The sequence below is a fragment of the Oncorhynchus kisutch genome, linkage group LG7 (genome assembly GCF_002021735.2).
Source record: "Oncorhynchus kisutch isolate 150728-3 linkage group LG7, Okis_V2, whole genome shotgun sequence".
NCBI lineage: Eukaryota > Metazoa > Chordata > Actinopteri > Salmoniformes > Salmonidae > Oncorhynchus > Oncorhynchus kisutch.
Window position 1 is genome coordinate 18,683,506 of NC_034180.2, and position 21,955 is coordinate 18,705,460.

Genomic DNA, 21,955 nt, shown 5'->3' on the forward strand with positions numbered 1-21,955 from the left:
CCGTCTCCTGCTAACCCTAACTCTGTCTCCTACTAACCCTGTCTCCTGCTAACCCTAACCCCGTCTCCTGCTAACCCTAACTCCGTCTCCTGCTAACCCCGTCTCCTACTAACCCTAACTCCGTCTCCTGCTAACCCTAACTCTGTCTCCTGCTAACCCTAACCCCGTCTCCTCCCCAACCTAACCAACCCCGTCTCCTGCTAACCCCGTCTCCCTGCTAACCCTAACCCTGTCTCCTGCTCTACCCCCGTCTCCTCTAACCCTAACCCCCCGTCTCCTGCTAACCCTAAACCCCGTCTCCTGCTAACCCTAACTCCGTCCCCATGCTAAACCCTAACCCCGTCTCCTGCTAACCCTAACCCCGTCTCCTGCTAACCCTAACTCCGTCTCCTCTAACCCTAACCCCGTCTCCTGCTAACCCTAACCCCGTCTCCTGCTAACCCTAACCCCGTCTCCTGCTAACCCTAACTCCGTCTCCAACTGGCTCTAACCCAGTCTCCTGCTACCCTAACTCCATCTCCCTGCTAACCCTAACCCCATCTCCTGCTAACCCTAACCCCGTCTCCTGCTAACCCTAACCCCCGTCTCCTGCTAACCCCTAACCCGTCTCCTGCTAACCCTAACCCCGTCTCTCTGCTAACCCTAACCCCGTCTCCTGCTAACCCTAACCAACCCCCGTCCTCCTGCTAACCCTAACCCCGTCTCCTGCTAACCCTAACCCGTCTCCTGCTAACCCTAACCCCGTCTCCTGCTAACCCTAACACCCCGTCTCCTGCTAACCCTAACTCCGTCTCCTGCTAACCCTAACCCCGTCTCCTGCTAACCCTAACCCCGTCTCCTGCTAACCCTAACCCCGTCTCCTGCCAACCCTAACTCCATCTCCTGCCAACCCTAACTCCGTCTCCTGCTAACCCTAACCCCGTCTCCTGCTAACCCTAACCCCGTTCTCCTGCCAACCCTAACCCCGTCCTCCTGCTAACCCCGTCTCCTGCTAACCCGAACCCTCTCCTGCAAACCCTAACCCCGTCTCCTGCTAACCCTAACCCCGTCTCCTGCTAACCCTAACCCCGTCTCCTGCTAACCCTAACTCCGTCTCCTGCTAACCCCGTCTCCTACTAACCCTAACTCCGTCTCCTGCTAACCCTAACTCTGTCTCCTGCTAACCCTAACCCCGTCTCCTCCCAAACCTAACCCCGTCTCCTGCTAACCCCGTCTCCTGCTAACCCTAACCCTGTCTCCTGCTAACCCCGTCTCCTGCTAACCCTAACCCCGTCTCCTGCTAACCCTAACTCCGTCTCCTGCTAACCCTAACCCCGTCTCCTGCTAACCCTAACCCTTAACCCTAACCCCGTCTCCTGCTAACCCTAACCCCGTCTCCTGCTAACCCTAACTCCGTCTCCAACTGGCTCTAACCCAGTCTCCCTGCTAACCCTAACTCCATCTCCTGCTAACCCTAACCCCGTCTCCTGCTAAACCCTAACCCCGTCTCCTGCTAACCCTAACCCCGTTCTCCTGCTAACCCTAACCCCGTCTCCTGCTAACCCTAACCCCGTCTCCTGCTAACCCTAACCCCGTCTCCTGCTAACCCTAACCCGTCTCCTGCTAACCCTAACCCCGTCTCCTGCTAACCCTAACCCCCGTCTCCTGCTAACCCTAACTCCGTCTCCTGCTAACCCTAACCCCGTCTCCTGCTAACCCTAACCCCGTCTCCTGTAACCCTAACCCCGTCTCCTGCCAACCCTAACTCCATCTCCTGCTAACCCTAACCCCCGTCTCCTGCTAACCCTAACCACCAGTCTCCTGCCAACCCTAACTCCATCTCCTGCCAACCCTAACTCCGTCTCCTGCTAACCCTAACCCCGTCTCCTGCTAACCCTAACCCCGTCTCCTGCCAACCCTAACCCCGTCTCCTGCTAACCCCGTCTCCTGCTAACCCTAACCCGTCTCCTGCAAACCCTAACCCCGTCTCCTGCTAACCCTAACCCCGTCTCCTGCTAACCCTAACCCCGTCTCCTGCTAACCCTAACTCCGTCTCCTGCTAACCCTAACCCCATCTCCTGCTAACCCTAACCCCGTCTCCTGCTAACCCTAACCCAGTCTCCTGCCAACCCTAACCCCGTCTCCTGCTAACCCCGTCTCCTGCTAACCCTAACCCCGTCTCCTGCTAACCCTAACCCCGTCTCCTGCCAACCCTAACCCCGTCTCCTGCTAACCCCGTCTCCTGCTAACCCCGTCTCCTGCAAACCCTAACCCCGTCTCCTGCTAACCCTAACCCCGTCTCCTGCTAACGCTAACCCCGTCTCCTGCTAACCCTAACCCCGTCTCCTGCCTAACCCTAACTCCGTCTCCTGCTAACCCTAACCCCGTCTCCTGCTAACCCTAACCCCGTCTCCTGCTAACCCTAACCCCGTCTCCTGCTAACCCTAACCCCGTCTCCTGCTAACCCTAACCCTGTCTCCTGCTAAGTCTAACCCCGTCTCCTGCTAACCCTAACCCCGTCTCCTGCCAACCCTAACCCCGTATCCTGCAAACCCTAACCCCGTCTCCTGCCAACCCTAACCCCGTCTCCTGCAAACCCTAACCCCGTCTCCTGCTAACCCTAACCCCGTCTCCTGCTAACCCTAACCCCGTCTCCTGCTAACCCTAACCCCGTCTCCTGCTAACCCTAACTCTGTCTCCTGATAACCCTCACTCCTACGGGCCCTAACCCTGTCTCCTACTAACCCTGTCCCCTACTAACCTGGTCTCCTACTGCCCTAACCCTGTCTCCTACTGGCCCTAACCCTGTCTCCTACTGGCCCTAACCCTGTCTCCTACTCACCCTAACCCCGTCTCCTACTAACCCTGTCTCCTACTGGCCCTAACCCCGTCTCCTACTAACCCCGTCTCCTATTGGCCCTGTCTCCTACTGGCCCCGTCTCCTACTGGCCCCGTCTCCTTCTGGCCCCGTCTCCTACTGGGCCCCGTCTCCTACTGGCCCCGTCTCCTTCTGGCCCTAACCCTGTCTCCTACTAACCCAGTCTCCTACTGGCCCTAACCCTGTCTCCTACTGGCCCTAACCCTGTTTCCTACTGGCCCTAACCCTGTCTCCTACTGGCCCTAACCCTGTCTCCTACTGGCCCTAACCCTGTCTCCTACTGGCCCTAACCCTGTCTCCTACTGGCCCTAACCCTGTCTCCTACTGGCCCTAACCCTGTCTCATACTGGCCCTAACCCTGTCTCATACTGGGACTTCTTCTCTTTACTTCTCACACAGATAAACATGACTGGTCTGGATCCCCACTGAGATGCTACCTCAGTCCATGGCTGGGACCCAGATGTCTACTCATATACTGTGAGTGTGTGTGTGTGTGTGTGTGTATGTGTATATATACTGTATGTGTGTGTGAGTGTGTGTGTGTGTGTGTGTGAGTTCAGATAAACATGACTCCTGTGGTTCTTCACCGGCAAGCTCAACAAGATCTCATCATTTCCCTTCGAAATTCAATGTATTTTGGATGAACATCTTTTCGAGACACATTCATTCCTCGTGGTTAGAGGGTTGAAACAGAAACCACTCAGAAGGTTAACAGTTTCGGCATTCATTCTGAGTGGTTGAGTTTCAGGCTATGGTTTGGGGAAGGCTTAAAGCGAAATAATTAAAAACAAATCGCTGTTTCCGTCTACTATCATCAGGTATTCTTACGGCTTGCTAGATAATTGTGAACTGTGGTGGCGCAGTGCCCTATTTGGGCAACCATTTATTTTTTTATTTTTTTATTTTTTTGAGTGCCGAGGAAGACATATACCGACGTTGTGGGGACCTTTTCAAACGTCCGAAATCGAAGTCTACTTTTAGTGATCAGGCTGGTGAAGCTGCCTCTCTCTCCCTGGGACCCAGATGTCTTCTCCTCATGTACGGTGACCCCTCAGCCCTTGGATCACACTGTGCTGATGATCAGACTTCTGGGCAGGAAGAACGGCATAAAACTAGCTGATGAGAGACCCGAAGATGGGTGATAGAAGGGTCAACTAGTAGAAGGATAGGAATTGGACAGTAAAGAGCTTCAGTGCTGTCCATGAACAGAACGTTTTGGAATCAATGTCAACAGAAAGAGCAGAAAATGAATATTGGAGCTCAAAACTCACCGTGCTGATGATGATTCGCCTACCATGCTGAGCATTTGACATTTCCATTCTAATCATTTAGCAGACGCTCTTATCCAGAGCGACTTACATTTAAGTCGCACTTAAGAAAGCTACGTGAGTGAGACAACCACCTGGCTATCTTAACCACATATCACAGTCATAGTAAATACGGAACTTCTTGAAAATAAGTGGAAGGTACAGGTTGAGCTAGAGGAGATCAAAGCAAGAGAAGAAGTGCCGAGCACAAGCCAGGATCTCTAGAGATAGCACAGTACATACTAACCCAGCTCAAAGGACAGGAAAGTAAGGACCACTTTGAAGTGAGGAAATGTTGCATGGTTTTGGAGACTTCTCTGACAGTGGGGGTGACTTGGCTGTAACACACGCACGCCCGCACACACAGACTCACGCGCTTTCCAGACAGAAGACAACTTTCCTAAGTGTTTCCTTGGCAAAACCCGAGCCTCTATATTACTGCCGGTGAATATCCCTTCTTCTCCTCTCCTCCTCGCTCCCCTGCCTCCCAAGGCCCGGCGCTGTGTGAGTGTGTGAGTGAGTGAGTGAGAGAGAGAGAGAGAAGAGAAATGTGAAGAAGGTTCCAGATGCCACCAGGCGTCCCCGAGACGCTGAAACAAATGAGTTTTCATAAGTCCTGTACTGCCACTCCAAAACGGCTAATTTCAGACGCAAACAATTAAATCTTTGTAACATAATGTGTTGAGGTGTTTGTGACACTGACACCTCCTAGATAGCGGTCCTGTTAATCAAACCGCTGTCAGATTTCAAAAAAACTTTATGGAAAAAGCAAACCATGTGTAACAGTATAACTTTAGACCGTCCCCTCGCCCATACCCGGGCGCGAACCAGGGACCCTCTGCACACATCAACAACAGTCACCCACGAAGCATCGTTACCCATCGCTCCACAAAAGCCGCGGCCCTTGCAGAGCAAGGGGAACTACTACTTCAAGGTCTCAGAGCAAGTGATGTCACCGATTGAAACGCTATTTAGCGTGTACCACCGCTAACTAAGCTAGCCGTTTCACATCCGTTACACTCACCCCCCTTTTGCCCACCTCCTTTTCCGCAGCAACCAGTGATCCGGGTCAACAGCATCAATATAACAGTATAACTTTAGACGGTCCCCTCGCCCATACCCGGGCGCGAACCAGGGACCCTTTGCACATATCAACAACAGTCACCCACGAAGCATCGTTACCCATCGCTCCACAAAAGCCGCGGCCCTTGCAGAGCAAGGGGAACTACTACTTCAAGGTCTCAGAGCAAGTGACGTCACTGACTGAAACGCTATTTAGCGCGTACCACCGCTAACTAAGCTAGCCGTTTCACGTCAGACGCAGTTGTAGTATTGAAACAATTCAATCTTTGTAACATAATGCGTTGAGGTGTTTGTGACACTGACACCTCCTAGATAGCGGTCCTGTTAATCAAACCGCTCTGTCAGATTAAAAAAATATATATGGAAAAAGCAAACCATGCTATAATCTGAGTACGGAGCTCAGAGCCCAAACCAGCCAAAAGAAATATCCGCCATGTTGCGCAGTCAACATTAGACAGAAATAGCATTATAAATATTCACTTACCTTTGATGATCTTCATCAGAATGCACTCCCAGGAATCCCAGTTCCACAATAAATGTTTGATTTGTTCGATAAAGTTCATCATTTATGTCCATATACCTTCTTTTGTTAGGGCGTGTGGTAATCAAATCGAAACGCGCGTTCAACTTCCAGGGGAAAGGTCGGACGAAAAGTTATATTACTGGTCGTAGAAACATATCAAACAATGTATAGAATCAATCTTTAGGATGTTTCTATCATAAATCTTCAATAATGTCCCAACCTGAGAATTCCATTGTCTGTAGAAAAGCAATGGAACGAGTGGTAACTTTCTCATGACCGTGCGTCACAAGCTCGTGGCTGCTGGCAGACCTTTGACTCATTCCCCTCTCATTCAGCCCCCCTTCATAGTAGAAACATCAAACAACGTTCTAAAGATGGCTGACATCTAGTGGAAGCCTTAGGAAGTGCAACATAACCAATATCCCACTGTATCTTCAATAGGGGCTGAGTTGAAAAACTACAAACCCCGGATTTCCCATTTCCTGTTTGGAAGTGGGAAAAACCTCAGCTTTTTGCCTGCCATATGAGTTCTGTTATACTCACAGACATCATTCAAACAGTCTTAGAAACCTCAGAGTGTTTTCTATCCAATACTAATAATATGCATTATTTGCATCTGGGACTGAGTAGGAGGCAGCTTACTCTGGGCACGCTTTTCATCCAAAGTGAAAATGCTGCCCCCTATCCCAAATTAAGTTAATGAAACACCCGGTGATAATGTGTAGTGGCAGGAGCAGCAACAGGACTGATCCATGGGAGAGACAGGACTGATCCATGGGAGAGACAGGACTGATCCATGGGAGAGACAGGACTGATCCATGGGAGAGACAGGACTGGCCTGCAGCGCCGCAGCAAGGAGAGGACAGGATGAGCATAACAGTAGCTGTCCATCCAGTAACCTTCCTCAAATATATGCCTACTGGATGGTACTTCATAGGCAAGACGGTCAGTCCGACTATGACGCAAGTAGGAAATGCAACCGCGATTCTCTTGAAATAACAGGTCTGATATATGATCAGACCATGCCAGACAAGAGTGGATATGGTCCACAGATGGAGGAAGAGGCAGGTGTTATGTCGTGGGCTTACTGGGCGGTCAGTTAGGTAAGGAGGGGACGTGTGGCAGTTGCAGGGATGAGTCGCAGTCGCAGTCCTCATTGAATACGAGGAGAGAGAAAGTACATTTCTCAAACACACACACACACACAAAGGATAAGATACTGTAAGTAGAAACGCCTTCTCCCTACTCTACATAATCCGCATTGACTCCACAACGTGAGTGAAGTAGGCTAGAGGCTGAATTTCTCACACCGTCAGAGGGGACTCTCTTGAGGAGTCTTTCAGGGCGCAGAGGTTTAGGAGGAGACTTGACTGCTGCTGACCTGCACGTTCCTTTACAAGGAAGGATCAGCTATCAGCCCCTCAGAGCTTTGTGGCCTGTTGTTTGAGCACTGTGTCAAGGACTCCTCCAGGAGGGCAGCAGGGTTCACACAGCAGTCGGGGGTGAGAGGGGGGAGGAGAGGAGAGAATAAGCCCCAGGCTGTGTCTATATATGTGCGGACACACACACACACATACACACACACACGTTACTTACAGGACAGGACGTCATCTGTCAAAGGCCCTCGTCAAAGATTGTTATCCACTAACCTTCAAGCAGAGACATACTTTCATCCATGCTGGGATCAAATGGAGGCTGAGTTGTCATGGATACTGTCGTGAGGCAAGGGGTAACCCCAGGTTTTTCTAATCAGGGACCAGAGTTGTGTCTCTGCTGGACTGGTGGGTGAGTGAGTGAGTGTGATTGTGTGTGTGTTACTCATGGTGAGTGAAGCATAACTATCCAGACTCCTAAGAATCTAAGAAAGGTATACTTAAAGGGTTTTTACAGATAAAACTGGGAGGAGCTGAAAACTGTCAGTCAAACCCCAGAGGGAGGAGCCAATCCATACTTATGTCACAGGGAGAGGGGTATTTATATATTTTCTTTAACCTTTATTTAACTAGGCAAGACAGTTATGAACAAATTCTTATTTACAATGACGGCCTAGGAACAGTGGGTTAACTGCCTTGTTCAGGGGCAGAACGACAGATTATTACCTTGTCAGTTCAGGGATTTGAGCTAGCAACCTTTTGGTTACTGGCCCAACACTCTAACCACTAGGCTACCTGCCACCCCTGTATATAAGGACAGGGAGAGGGGTATATAAGGACATGGTCTAGATTAGATACACTTTCTTGTTCCCGAGAGGGAACTTCTTTTATTGGAAGAGTTGGGATGTTGGCTACATAGTAGGGAAGTGTGTGGATTAGAGAGAGGGGGTATTGAGTATCATGGGGATTGATAACGAGGAAGTGAGGGTTGTGTGTAGAAAAAGGAGAGTGCGTCGTGAGACCTACAGTACCAGTCAAAGGTTTGGACGCACCTACTCATTCAAATGTTTTTCTTTATCTTTACAATTTTCTACATTGTAGAATAAATAGTCAAAACTATAAAATAATGCATATGGAATCATGTAGTAACAGAAAAAGTGCCAAACAAATCAAAATATATTTTATATTTGAGATTCTTCAGAGTCTTGATGACAGCTTCACGAGGAAGTCACGTGGAATGCATTTCAGTTAACAGGTGTGCCTTGTTAAAGGTTCATTTGTGGAATTTCTTTCCTTCTTAATGCGTTTTTGAGCCAATCAGTTGTGTTGTGACAAGGTAGGGCTGGTATACAGAAGTTAGCCCTATTTGGTACAAGACCAAGTCCATATTATGGCAAGAACAGCTCAAATAAACAAAGAGAAACAACAGTCCATCATTACTTTAAAATATGAAGGTCAGTCGATACAGAACATTTCAAGAAACTTTGAAAGTTTCTTCAAGTGCAGTCGCAAAAACCATCAATCGTTATGGTGAAACTGGCTCTCATGAGGACCGCCACAGGAAAGGAAGACCCAGAGTTACCTCTGCTGCAGAGGACATATTTATTAGAGTTACCAGCCTCAGAAAATGCAGCCCAAATAAATGCTTCACAGAGTTCAAGTAACAGACGTATCTCAACATCAACTGTTCAGAGGAGACTGTGTGAATCAGGCCTTTATGGCCAAATTGCTGCAAAGAATCCTTTACTAAAGGACACCAATAAGAAGAAGAGACTTGCTTGTGCCAAGAAAGACGAGCAATGGACATTAGACAGGTGTAAAACTGTCCTTCAGTCTGATGAGTCAAAATTTGAGATGTTTGGTTCCAACCGTTGTGTCTTTGTGAGACACAGAGTAGGTGAACGGAAGATCTCCTCATGTGTGGTTCCCACCGTGAAGCATGAAGGAGGAGGTGTGATGGTGCTTTGCTGGTGACACTGTCAGTGATTTATTTAGAATTCAAGTTACACTTAACCAGCATGGCTACCACAGGATTCTGCAGCAATATGCCATCACATCTGGTTTGCGTTTAGTGGGACTATCATTTGTTTTTCAACAGGACATTGACCCAACACACCTCCAGGCTGTGTAAGGGCTATTCGACCAAGAAGGAGAGGGATGGAGTGCTGCATCAGATGACCTGGCCTCTACAATCACCCAACCTCAACCCAATTGAGATGGTTTGAGATGAGTTGGACTGCAGAGTGAAGGACAAGTGCTCAGCATATGTGGGAACTCAATCAAGACTGTTGGAAAAGCATTACAGGTGAAGCTGGTTGAGAGAATGCCAAGACTGTGCAAAGCTGTCATCAAGGCAAAGGTTGGCTACTATATATATTTGATTTGTTTTACACCTTTTTGGTTACTACATGATTCCATATGTGTTATTTTATAGTTTTGATGTCTTCCCTATTATTCTACAATGTAGAAAATAGTAAAAATAAAGAAAGACCCTTGAATGAGTAGGTGTCTAAACTTTTGACTGGTAGTGTATATGCAGAGGGTGGGGCTTATAATGCAACAGGATCCTAACATGAAGGGAGCTGTTGGCTCTTTAGTCCTCTCTAATGTGTTTGTGCGAGTGTGTACATACATGCGTGTCTCTCTCCCTCTGTGTGTATGTGTTTAGTCCTCTCTAATGAGGGAGTAGCGGCCCAGGGTCCCAGCGTTGGGCCGGCCAGCCTAGCGACCTGCCTGATCAGAGTCAGATGGCCCAGCCCCGGAGCAAACTGCCCCCCACCGCCCCCTGCCCAGAGCGCCGCCCGACACCCTTTGTTACCTCCAAGTGAGCTGAGACCAGCCCATGAACCATGTAACTAGGTGCTTTCCAGGTTAATGGGGGGCTGTAACGGCACAACCACGCAGCCCCACTGTCTCTGTGGAGCATGCACATACACACGAACAGGCCGACAACAGCCACATTCCTCGTCCTACGGACACTGAGTTCTGGGGGAGTGGCGGGAGGGTTAGGGACAGGGGTAATCAACAATTTACTATCTGTGCAACTGCAACACTCACTCAGATGTCACCATAGATGGTAATTACTGGAAGTTAGTAATACTAGGGTCAGAGCTAGAGAGAGCTGAGAGAGAAAGAGCTGAGAGAGAGCTGAGAAAGAGCTGAGAGAGAGAAAGAGCTGAGAGAGAAAGAGAGAGCTGAGAGAGAAAGAGCTGAGAGAGAGCTGAGAAAGAGCTGAGCGAGAGAGAGAAAGCTGAGAGAGAGAAAGCTGAGAGAAAGAGCTGAGAGAGCTGAGGGAGAAAAAGAGCTGAGAGAGCTAGATGAGAGAAAGAGCTGAGAAAGAGTGGTGAGAGAGCTGAGCAAGAAGGAGAGAGAGCGAAAGAGACAGAAAGAAAGGGTGATGTAAGATAGATGTGGTTGTTACTAGAGGTAAGTAACTGGGGTCTGATCGGATTGTGTGTGTGTGTGTGTGTGTGTGTGTAACAGGGGTCTGATCTGATTGTGTGTGTGTGTGTGTGTGTGTGCGTGCGTGCGTGCGTGCGTGCGTGCATGCGTGCGTGCGTATGCGTGTGTGTGTGTGTGTAACAGGGGTCAGAACTAGGGCCAGCCAGTAAAAACCCCAGGGAGTCCAACCAAAACAACACAGGACACAGGCAGCAGCATCTGCTAACAGCCAGCCTGGAGTTCCACAACACATTGCTCTCATCTCTTATCTTTCTTTATGGAAGGGAAAATAAATAGATCAAAAATAAATACATTATTCTGACTGAGTGATCACTACTTAATTTCTGTCCTGAAAAGCTCATTGCTCAAATCTTGTTGAATGGGAAAGGCTTGTCTACGGGAGACAGAAAGGCCTATTATTTGAGTCACTGTGTATGTTAAAAGATATATGGTCATATACCAGACAGTATTTGTGTCATCATAAGAGTTTATTATTCAATCCTAAAATGATAATTAATCAAATATCTGACATATAGGGAAAAGGGCTCCACTTGGGACGCAAACTAGTCTCAACTTTGCTACTGCTCAAGATCCCCCCCCCCCCCTTCATTCTCCTCCCTCTGCTTTCAAACTCGATGGGAGTGGGCCCTCATTTTGGGAAAATGAGTAAACATGAATTCTCAGGTACACTACATATTTTGTCAGGTTTCCCCCTTCAGAAGAGAAAGTCCATTAAAAATCCCTTTGATTTTTCATGTTTGGCGGCTCGGTGGAAAAAAAACTTAATTTACTCCAGTCGCCTGAAGTCCAATTTGGGCCAGTGGACATTAAAGACAGGAGCAGGAGCTAACCAGCCAGGCCCTAATAAGACCCATGCCTGGCCTGGCTGAGAAAGAGAGCAAGAAAGAAAATAGAGAGAGCTGAGAGAAAATAGAGAGACCTGAGAGAGAGAGAGAATAGAGAGAGAGCTGAGAGAGAGAGAGAATAGAGAGAGCTGAGAGAAAATAGAGAGACCTGAGAGAGAGAGAGAATAGAGAGAGCTGAGAGAAAATAGAGAGACCTGAGAGAGAGAGAGAATAGAGAGAGCTGAGAGAGAGCGAGCGAGCTGAGAGAGAGAGAGCTGAGAGTGCGAGCGAGCTGACGAGATAGAGAGAGAAAGCGAGAGAGAAAGAGCCCGACCCAGTGAAGGTGTGTGTGTCTGAAGGCCTCATCAGCTACCAGTCAGCCTGGCCAGCTCCAAGCCTCCCGCCTGCTAATACATTTCAGCTCCGGCTTCTCGGTCCCAATTAGCTAGCTAGTGTGTGTACATTCTGCTGTGTGTATAATCTAATGTGTAGATGTTCTGAATGAGTGTGTAAAACAGAGAGGGAAAGAGAGAAACCGAGAGAGTGCGAGTGTGTAAGCATGTGTGTGTGGGTGTGTGTGTGTGTGTAGCTTGTCCTTCAGCAGCCAGAAACCTCCTGAAGTTTAAAGAGGCAGATTCAATAAACCTTCCATATTTCTGGCCTTGGCTCTTGAGTTCCAGTTCCAAAATAGAAATACATTGTCTGTTTATCCCATCTATTAAAGAAGACTGCATTCAGAGACCTCTGGAATAAGGACATCAAGTGCAATGTCCTGAAGACTAAAAGGGAAATCCCTTTGAGAACAAAGCAAACACATAGATGGATCCCCAAAGAGCTACTGGTTGATGGGGCAGGCAGAGAGACACACACACACACACACACACACACATATACACACACACACATACACACACACACAGATGGGCCAGGCAGAGACACGGGGACACACAGGCACAAAACAGATCAATAACATCTCAATAAAGCTGTGGGTTTTTACTGGTGTTTTTACCACTCTTTAAAGAAGGGCATTACAAAGAAAATAGCTCGTGCACTTTTAACCCTGACCCCTGTGTGTGAGGACAGACAGGCTGTGGTCAGCCCTTACCTGTAATAAAACCCTCTATACCTTCTACACAGGGCTGTAAATCACACAACAGGCCCCGAGAGGATCAGATATCTACTAATACAACACTGCCCGGCCAGTCTCCGTGTGTCTGTGAGGTGTTTGTGTGTCTAAGTGTCTTGCTCCAGCAACATTCTCCTTTTATCCCTCCTGCCTTTCCACTCCTCCTCGCTCTTCTCTTCTGGTCATGGGCCTCCATTCCACCTTCACTTTTTAAAAAGGCAAGCCTTCGAAAGTTTATTTACCAAGAAACTACTGCTGTAAATGACAGAGAAGCAGCAGAATTTATAGAGGGCGGGTGGAGGGGAGGGTTTCGGAGGGCGGCAGCAGAGGGGACGGGTGGAGGGGAAGGCGGTGGGGTGTAGAGGTGGAGGAGAGAAAAGGGCAGAGGGAAGGGGTAGGGCAGGGGGGTTGAGGCCTTGCCAGCGGTCTTGCTGGGCCTGTGAAAGACTATAAAGCTTAAGTAGCAGCCCACGACCTGTTTATGGATGGATGGCTGAGTGGCTGTGGTGTGAGGGTCCTGATCACCCTCCTACCTCTCTACCCTCACAGCACTGCCACCATTACATGAGAGGGAGGGGGGGACAGGAAAGAAAGAGAGAGGGAGAACGAGAGAACGAGTGAGAAAGAAAGAGAGAGAGAGAGAGAGAGAGAGAGAGAGAGAGAGAGAGAGAGAGAGAGAGAGAGAGAGAGAAAGAAAGAGAGAGAGAAAGAAAGAGAGAGAGAGAGAGAGAGAGAGAGAGAAAGAAAGAGAGGGAGGGAGAAAGAGAGAGAGAGAGAGAGAAAGAGAGAGGGAGGGAGAAAGAGAGAGAGAGAGAGAGAGAGAGAGAGAGAGAGAGAGAGAGAGAGAGAGAGAGAGAGAGAGAGAAAGAAAGAGAGGGAGGGAGAAAGAGAGAGAGAGAGAGAGAAAGAGAGAGGGAGGGAGAAAGAGAGAGAGAGAGCGAGAGAATGAAAACATAAAAAACAACAACACCAAAACTCTGCACTCAGATTTATTTTCTCTGTCTGGTTCTTTTTCAGCAGCAACCCAGAGGCCATGAAAAAAAGGATGGGATCAAATTAAATAACGAGGTAAAAAATTTAAGTGATTTGCAAAACATAAAAACGTATTACTTAAACATTGTGGGGTGGAATGGGTAAATGATGCATTTCATTTTCCACAAAATGGTTTAGGGCTTTGGCATGGGATGCTGCACCACTGGTAGAATACAGTGCTGGCCAGATCCAGCCCCACTGAGCTAAGCAGCGGGGGAAAAGCCCTGGTATGAGAAACACTCCAGTGGGTTGTCTGCGCCCAACCCACTGGGCGCAGACATCAGTTCAACGTCTAGTTTTTATTGACATTTGGTTGAGTTGTCAACTAATGTGAATTCAACAAAAAAACGTCACCCTGTCATCAAATCAAATCAAATCGTATTGGTCACATACACATGGTTAGCAGATGTTAATGCGAGTGTAGCGAAACGCTTGTGCTTCTAGTTGACAGTGCAGTAATATCTAACAAGTATTCTAACAATTCCCCAACAACTACCTAATACACACAAATCTAAAGGGATGGAATAAGAATATGTACATATTCTTCAAATATATGAATGAGCGATGGCCGAGCAGCATAGGCAAGATTCAATAGATGGTATAGAGTACAGTGTATACATATGAGATGAGTAATGCAAGGTATGTAAACATTATTAACTTCTTGGATATAGGGGGCGCTCTTTTAATTTATGGATAAAAAACGTGCCCGTTTTAAGCGCAATATTTTGTCACGAAAAGATGCTCGACTATGCATATAATTGGCAGCTTTGGAAAGAAAACACTCTAACGTTTCCAAAACTGCAAAGATATTACCTGTGAGTGCCACAGAACTCACGCTACAGGCGAAACCAAGATGAAACTTCAACCAGGAAATGGGCAGAATTTTTGAGGCTCTGTTTTCCATTGTCTCCTTATATGGCTGTGAATGCCCCTGGAATGAGCCTGCCCTTTCTATCGTTTCTCCAAGGTGTCTGCAGCATTGTGACGTATTTGTAGGCATATCATTGGAAGATTGGCCATAATAGACTACATTTACCAGGGGTCCGCCCGGTGTCCTTTGTCTAAATTGGTGCGTAATCTACAAGCTGCACGCAGTCATCCAGTGATTGAGAGGAGAGAGGAGGCTTTCAACGAACGATATATCATGAAGAGATATGTGAAAAACACCTTGAGGATTGATTCTAAACAACGTTTACCATGTTTCAGTCGATATTATGGAGATAATTTGGAAAAAAGTTCGGCGTTTTGATGACAGATTTTTCTTTTTTTTTTGATAGCGAAACGTGACGCACCAAACGGAGCGATTTCTCCTAAACAAATAATCTTTCAGGAAAAACGGAGCATTTGCTATCTAACTGAGAGTCTCCTCATTGAAAACATCTGAAGTTCTTCAAAGGTAAATAATTTTATTTGAATGATTTTCTGGTTTTTGTGAAAATGTTGCCTGCTGATGCTAACGCTAAATGCTACGCTAGCTGCGCTAGCTGTTACACAAATGCTTGTTTTGCTATGGTTGAGAAACATATTTTGAAAATCTGAGATGACAGTGTTGAATAACTACACTGTTTGTAATTCAGCCATATATCCAGAACTCTTTCCATGGGTTAATGCGGTGGATCGCGCTTTCAGTTTTGTGCGAATGCTGCCATCCAGCCATTGGATTTAGGTTAAAAGTGTGTGTGTGTGTGTTTTATAGGGTGACGTACCTGGTCTTCACCACATCTAGAGGGTGCATCAACAGAATCTCCACCAGACCTGGAGAGAAACGAAAGTAGAACTCATCACAATATTGCTCTCCATTTACCCGAATGTGCACACTGTCAACCTGACAGTGATTTGTTTGGCAAACGGAGGGCTTCTTTGCTGGCGAACATCGTAAAAAGTAAGAGACTTTCTGTCACGTTTATCACTTCATCATTACCCAGTCAGCCAGCCAACCTCCGTACCACCCAATAATCATTGGTACCACCCCACAGACCAAACAGGGTGGGTTAGAGCCACATGAATCATCACACCACTCATATTTTTTACCGCCAGACTGTCAAGGGTGTGGTAAGCCCCCCCCCCCCCCAAACAGGTGCTAAGGGACTATAATCCTATTGTGATTGTGATAGTACCAGGCTAGTGACGATGGGCTCAAGTCACCAAACATCCGTGGGTTGTTGGATCATCAATGTAGAGCCTGTTGATCAGTGAGGGCCTCGTGGTCCCAGTCCAACACGCATACTTATCTCAGCACCCAGAGCCAAATGGTAATATTCTGTCTGTGAACGAGACACACACAGTATAACGAAGTACATCTGTGTTTAAAAAAAACAAAACAACCCATTGCACTCCAACACTGGAGACATTCCACCTCAATCAGCCATTATAAAGTCAGATTCGTCGTTCTCACTGCATTTCTCGCTCTTAAGTCTGCTATTGTGTTGAATGGTTTCCCCTCGCAGATTCCCTCGGTGTGTACACAGCTGCTCTGCAACACGGCTTCATTCTAATTAAGCTCCATTAAATATATTGTCTATAAACAACAGAGTGTCTCCTTGGGGTTTTTCCAGGAAGCCAATTATCACGAGAGAGAAATACCACAGAGAGAGAGCATCTTAATATGGGCACTAGCTATGCGTTGGTAGAACTGTCTAGGTAGGTCAGAGCCTCCCGTCGTTGATATGAATTCAAACTGGGAAAAAAGGTCATTATCGGTTACTACCGTAAACATTTGACCTTAATAATCCTCTAGTCACATGAATGGATCTTACCCTCAGTCCCAGACAAGATTGCTGTTACTATGAGCCACTGGATCTCCTCTCCTCCAGGGAACCTGATGACGTGACGCTCAAACACTCCAAACCCCAACCTGTCTGTCTGCACACTAAGCCTTTTCAAACCCCAACCGGTCTGCCTGCACACTAAGCCTTTTCAAACCCCAACCTGTCTGTCTGCACACTAAGCTTTTTCAAACCACAACCAGTCTGTCTGCCTGCACACTAAGCCTTTTCAAACCCCAACCGGTCTGCCTGCACACTAAGCCTTTTCAAACCCCAACCTGTCTGTCTGCACACTAAGGCTTTTCAAACCCCAACCTGTCTGTCTGCACACTAAGCCTTTTCAAACTCCAACATGTCTGTCTGTCTGCACACTAAGCCTTTTCAAACTCCAACATGTCCGTCTGTCTGCACACTAAGCCTTTTCAAACCCCAACCTGTCTGTCTGTCTGCACACTAAGCCTTTTCAAACCCCAACCTGTCTGTCTACCTGCACACTAAGCCTTTTCAAACCCCAACCTGTCTGTCTGCCTGCACACTAAGCCTTTTCAAACCCCAACCTGTCTGCCTGCCTGCACACTAAGCCTTTTCAAACCCCAACCTGTCTGTCTGCCTGCACACTAAGCCTTTTCAAACCCCAACCTGTCTGTCTGCCTGCACACTAAGCCTTTTCAAACCCCAACCTGTCTGTCTGCCTGCACACTAAGCCTTTTCAAACCCCAACCTGTCTGTCTGCCTGCACACTAAGCCTTTTCAAACAGAGGACTGCTGGGAAAGAACAAGACGTTCTTCTATTCCTACACACACACAGCATTAGGATCCACATTAGAGGAAACCAAATGGAGAAATGAACGAACAAAACAACAACGCAATAGATTCCTCCATGTCTCCACACACCCGGTCCGAACAAGTCCACGCCTACACTGCATCCCAAATGCCACCCTATTCCCTACCTAGTGCACTATTTTGATCAGAGCCCAAGGGAATAAGGTGCCATTTGGAACGCATCCCAAGTCAGACACACAACAACATTAGGAGAAGGTTTATCGTTAATTCATCATTGACTGCCCGTGTAGCTCAGGGGGACTGGAGCAGACTGGAGATCACATTCTCATGGACTAAGCTAAGGCATGTTTTCTCTCTCATAGTTTCAGTTATGGAAAATAGAGAAAACAGAGCTGAGTGAGAGAGACAGAGGGACACAGGGAGAAGTAGTGTTCCTATATGAGTGAAGGCCTCCACTAAACTTGTATGTTTCCAACGGAAGCAGATTAAAATAGATTTTGGCCTTTGATATGGTCTTACTTACGGTGCCATTTCTCTGGGACAGCAACAGCAGTGAGTTACTGGCCATATCATTTAGGACATCAGCCATTCATGGTCAATGGTTATGGCACATTGACTCCCAAGAGAAGACTCTAATTGCTACAGAGACGCACCGCAGAGTAGGCCTGACTACTATAAACTGTAGGCTGTCTATCTGATGTGGGTTAGCTGTGTGTAGTTATCGGACTACTCAGCTCGATGCGATGCCTGAGACGCAAGGTGGTAACCGGGACAAAAAAAGACCGACAACGAGCCTGACAGAACGCTAACAACTCCAACCTCTACCAAACCAGATCTGACCAGCTCCTATGTAGAACTCGTCTGGTTACCAGTCTGGTGAGAGTTCATTCCACTCCTTTCCAACTAAACACGACACAGAGCACAAGGGAGTGGCATGTTAGCTGAACAGACTGGTGCCCGGACTACAGTAGAACATTCCTTGAGCACCACCTCAACACTACATACCAGCACTGATCAGTCCGTGTTTCGTTTAATTTCCTCCTGCGGTTGTTCCTCTCCACGGCTGATGAGTGTGAGGGTGGTGTGAACGTGGAGGGAGGAACGGTAGAAGTGTGTGAAGGGTACCCTGGAGTGTGTGAGGGGTCTCGGTGCTGATGCTGGCCCGATTAAACAGTAGCACGTGCTGACAGCTGAAAGGAAACCCCCATGATGCACTGGTGCCGTGTGGAGCAGGAGGGCCTTCACTCGTCTTCTTCAGAGAGTTTGGTTGAATTGTGGGAAGAGCAACCACAGGGACAGACTGATGATAGCAGGCAGCTATGTGTCGAATTAGGAGCTGAAACAACAACTGGACGTTAAGGTTTTCCTGTGTGCTGCTGGCAATGCCAGGGCTGTAGGTTCAATTCCCCCAGCGATCACATACACATACTAAAATGTACGCACATACTGTAGATGAGAAGAACTTGTCCCTTTGGATAAAAGCATGATAATGTCTTGGATTGGCATGTCTCCTCATCTTTCTGTGAGAACAGCAGAGAGCTCCTACCGCTGGCGTAGAATAGTTGTACTGATGTAACACCACAGTGACCTGCCATCTGGTTGGGTTTTCCAGCTCTGTTCCACTACACTGGGTGAAATGTTGGTGGATCCCATTATTTACCATTTATTTTGTCTCCGGTGTCAAAATGACACTGACAGGTCCTGTCAACCAGGGCTCCAGGGCTCCAGCGCCTGCACAAGCACCCCCCCCCCCCCCCCCCCCCTGTATTTTCCCCCTAACCCCTAAAACCTCAACCCAAACAGAGTTTACAAATAGCATTTGAACAATTTCAGGACATAAACTGTTCTAAAAAGGTTGACACGTACTGTACTACCTCGTTAGGAAATTTGGGTGAATTGTTATGACATTGAGGTCCTGATAAGGTAGGAAAAAACATGTAGACACACACACCGAGAGAGAGGCAGCTCTGCCTGGAACACAGCCACGTTACACAATCAGATACTGTATTGATACTCTACTTCACCAAAACCGGCTCTGTGTTAAATATCAGTGTTACTTGACCAAAAAAAATTAAAATACTTAGTAGCTATGATTTCAAAAAACGACACGGAATACACGGGGAAACTCGTGCTTTTTTTTGATTGAATGCCGATTTCTATGGCCAGCTGTTTCCATCGTGTGCCAGTGTTTAACACGCTAGGAATTTTGGCTACGGGCAGGACTCAGTAGTCAGAGTGACTCTGGATTGTAGGCCTGTGCTAAAGAACGGTCCAATAGAATAGAATAGATCGGCCTACTTTAAATAACCATAGGGTAGACCATAGAAATACATTATTAGAACATTCTATTTGTCCAGGGTAGAATACCAGGGGCACCCACTGTGTCCTATAGCTTTAACAAGCACCGACACGGGCAGCCCGTCGCTTCAACATTCCACCTAGTCTGATACAGGAAAAAAAGTTGATCATACATCACGCAGATGAGATACTGATCCGAGTTGGTTTTGGCTCAGGGAGCCACGCAGTTCGCTCCCACGCAGAAGTGAGAAAGGAAAACAGCGCTGTGCCAGGGAGCGATTGCTCAACGTGACCGCACAGGTGTCATCAATCACAGAGACGGACAGGAGTCACAATTCCTAGTAAGAGAGAAAAGGTCACAGGAAGTTGGAATTCCCCTGTGAAAGTGACACGCACTATGTGCATTAGGCTCTACAAATACTCGACTCATTCCTGGCAGATGATATGTCTCTATTAATTATTCGATATCATATTTGACACGGCCTTACCTACGGTGCCATTTCTCCGGGACAGCAACGGCAGTGAGTTACTGGCCATATCATTTAGGACATCAGCCATACATGGCCTACGGTTACGACACATCGACTCTAAATTGCTACAGAGACGCACTCCCAGGCCCTTTTAGTTCAGCTCTCTGATAGGATATGCCCCGACGAACCCTTCAGTTGAACCCGTAGCCGACGGCTGAATGTGACCGTGTTTCACAACGCATCAGAGTTACAATGCAAAACAAACACAGCGCCAACACTCCTCCATTTGTAATCCAAGTGGAACAAAGCAGATAATCCATCAACACGCAGAGACGACATTCAGGTTCCATTACTGTCAGGACGGAAAGAACCGGTTGAAGAGTGAAGTATGGATGCACCGGTCCCAGCCAGAACTGGACTACTGTTCCCGGGTTAGTCCCTGCAGTACCGTGGTACACTAACGATTCTGGGGCACACCAAGGAGCAAGTATACAAGTACTTTTGACCCGCCAATGAAGAAAATGGAAGTATGTTTGTGCGACAAACTTTTATAAACTTAACACATGATTTAACATGAATGTCTCAATGAATAAACGCAATGGACACTTCTATTCACAGCTCATTACAGTAGCACATACGTATATTTTGGTATGGGTGAATCATTTGTAACAAGCCGGCTCAACACCTACACAGCATAGCCTCCAAGCACATACTGTACATTAGGCATGTAGATGAATGAGTCGATCCGAATGGGAGATGGAGAATATAATTCAACGTAAAACATAGGGGGACCTAAATTCACACGCGACTGTATCGGGGCTGGACCAATAAACTACGACGTATTACTTATAGCAGCAGGCCAACACTTTAACGCTGAAATGGTGCCTTGAGAGAATCAACTCTGTTTTTACAGCAAACAGCAGACTCGCCCATTCAAATGTAATCCTATTAAAGTGAAATTGGGAATTTAAACCATTTTCAAACCAAAGTGGGCACAGACCAACCCATTAAACACATTCTATATCCCAAATGGCATCCTAATCCCTATATAGCGTACTACTTTTACATAAAATATTTAAAAAACAGGGCCCAATAGGGTTTGGCCAAAAAGTAGTGCACTACATAGGGAAGAGGGTGCCATTTGGGACGCGACAATAATCACCTCATTTGGGCTAGAGGGGAGGAGGAAATATGGCAGAAACATTGGAATTTCACGAGTAAAGTACACATACACTGGCGGATATTAAAATGCAATTAAAGGCTTTAAGCAGAGGAAAGAAAGTTAATTAATGCAAAAACAGGCAGCCATTAATATCAGTGATTTATGATTCCTCATTTCAGAGCTCCTCTCATGTCAGGGAGTCTAGGTATGCGTCCCAAGTGAACCTACCCTGAGAACAGAATGATAAAGGCTGTGTCCTATTTATCATTTATCATTCTGTTCCCAGAGTATTTGAGGAAGAGAGAGAAAATAAGAAGTAGAACCAGTTGGGGAAATAAACCTTCAACCCCCTTAAACAAATACGGACGTTAAGGTCCTGATTATGAAGGAATTTACATATATATAAAAAAAGAGAGTTTGTCTAATGGTTTATTCAGGACCATCTGGGAAAGGAAAGAGCTACAGCCCCCAAAACACCACACACAGAGAGAGAGAGAGAGAGCTATAATGAATAGGAGAGATATAGACAGAGAGAGAGAGAGAGAGAGTGGGAGAGATGGAGAGAGGGAACCTGGCTCCCTGTAGAGGAAAGGCTGTGTAACCACTGCACAACAGCAGAACCTGAGACGGAGCTGCATTTCCTGACAAAATGTCACAAATATAAAACAATTAGAGAGTGTCATTCCTCCAAATTTGTGAAACCCTTATTCAAGGTTTCAAAGACCTCTCTGGTGAGGATAGAATACCCGTCCTGTTGGGGGAGGACACAGAGAGCTGTGGGTTGGCAGCGCACTACACTGCCTGCCATAAGTTGAGGGACAGTGTCTGACAGACCAATCAACCTGCACATATCCTCTACTGTATGCTTATTGTTATTGTTAAATGTATGG

General features: G+C 47.2%; 1 protein-coding gene across 4 annotated transcripts in view; it reads right to left on the reverse strand.

The window, feature by feature from the left end:
* Positions 1–21,955, reverse strand: part of slc25a21 (solute carrier family 25 member 21) — a 154,195-nt gene that overhangs the window by 57,451 nt on the left and 74,789 nt on the right. For 3 of the 4 annotated variants that reach the window (XM_020487667.2, XM_020487666.2, XM_020487665.2), the window contains exon 3: positions 15,294–15,342. In XM_020487667.2, the coding sequence (XP_020343256.1) occupies positions 15,294–15,342 (49 nt within the window). Of the gene's footprint in view, positions 1–15,293; positions 15,343–15,704; positions 15,743–21,955 lie in introns of those variants that run through there. The other variant, XM_031828619.1, reaches the window with a different exon arrangement.